Raw genomic sequence first — 549 nt, 5'->3', positions numbered from 1 at the left:
TTCCCATCTTCCATCCTTTCCTCCTCCATCTTCTATCCTCATTTCCCGCTTTTCATCTCCATCTTTTATCCCCGTTCCCCCATTTTCCTTTCCAATCTCCCATCCCCATCTTCCATCCCCGTTTCCCATCTTCCTCCCCTTTTTCCATCCCCATCTCCCATCTTCCTCCCGTCTCTCCATCTTCCTCCCCGTCTCCCATCTTCCTCCCCGCTTCCCACCATCCCCATCCCCTCCTCCCCCCCCCATCCCCGTTTCCCAGTTCCCCCCCTTAACTGAATCGCCGACCTCCTCCTCCTCCCCCAGTGGGCGCCGTGGTCGCTGGCTGGCCGCTGAGTTGGGTCGCGAGGACCTTCTCGTGGAACGGGGTCTTCCTGCTTCTCGAGATCCTGGCTGCGTCCTCTGTGCTCCTCATCCTCGTCAGCAGAAGAATACACGTCACACTCAAGGCCAAGGAGCAGTAGAAGGATTATATATGTATAAGTATTATTGTTTTTTTTCTTCCTTTTGTATTCGTATTTTTTTTTATATTGAGAGTAATTGGTTTAAGTT

At 52.1% G+C, this 549-nt stretch overlaps 1 protein-coding gene across 3 annotated transcripts in view; it reads left to right on the top strand.

The window, feature by feature from the left end:
• LOC119592492 (glucose-6-phosphate exchanger SLC37A4-like) overlaps positions 1–549 on the top strand; it is a 17,545-nt gene that overhangs the window by 16,676 nt on the left and 320 nt on the right. For 2 of the 3 annotated variants that reach the window (XM_037941332.1, XM_037941334.1), the window contains exon 12: positions 304–543. In XM_037941332.1, the coding sequence (XP_037797260.1) occupies positions 304–461 (158 nt within the window). In that variant the 3' untranslated portion in view covers positions 462–543. Of the gene's footprint in view, positions 1–303 lie in introns of all 3 variants that reach the window. The other variant, XM_037941333.1, reaches the window with a different exon arrangement.

Source organism: Penaeus monodon, chromosome 30 (genome assembly GCF_015228065.2).
Source record: "Penaeus monodon isolate SGIC_2016 chromosome 30, NSTDA_Pmon_1, whole genome shotgun sequence".
Taxonomy (NCBI): domain Eukaryota; kingdom Metazoa; phylum Arthropoda; class Malacostraca; order Decapoda; family Penaeidae; genus Penaeus; species Penaeus monodon.
Note: the sequence above shows the minus strand (reverse complement) of the source record. Positions and strands in the feature narration are given on the sequence as shown.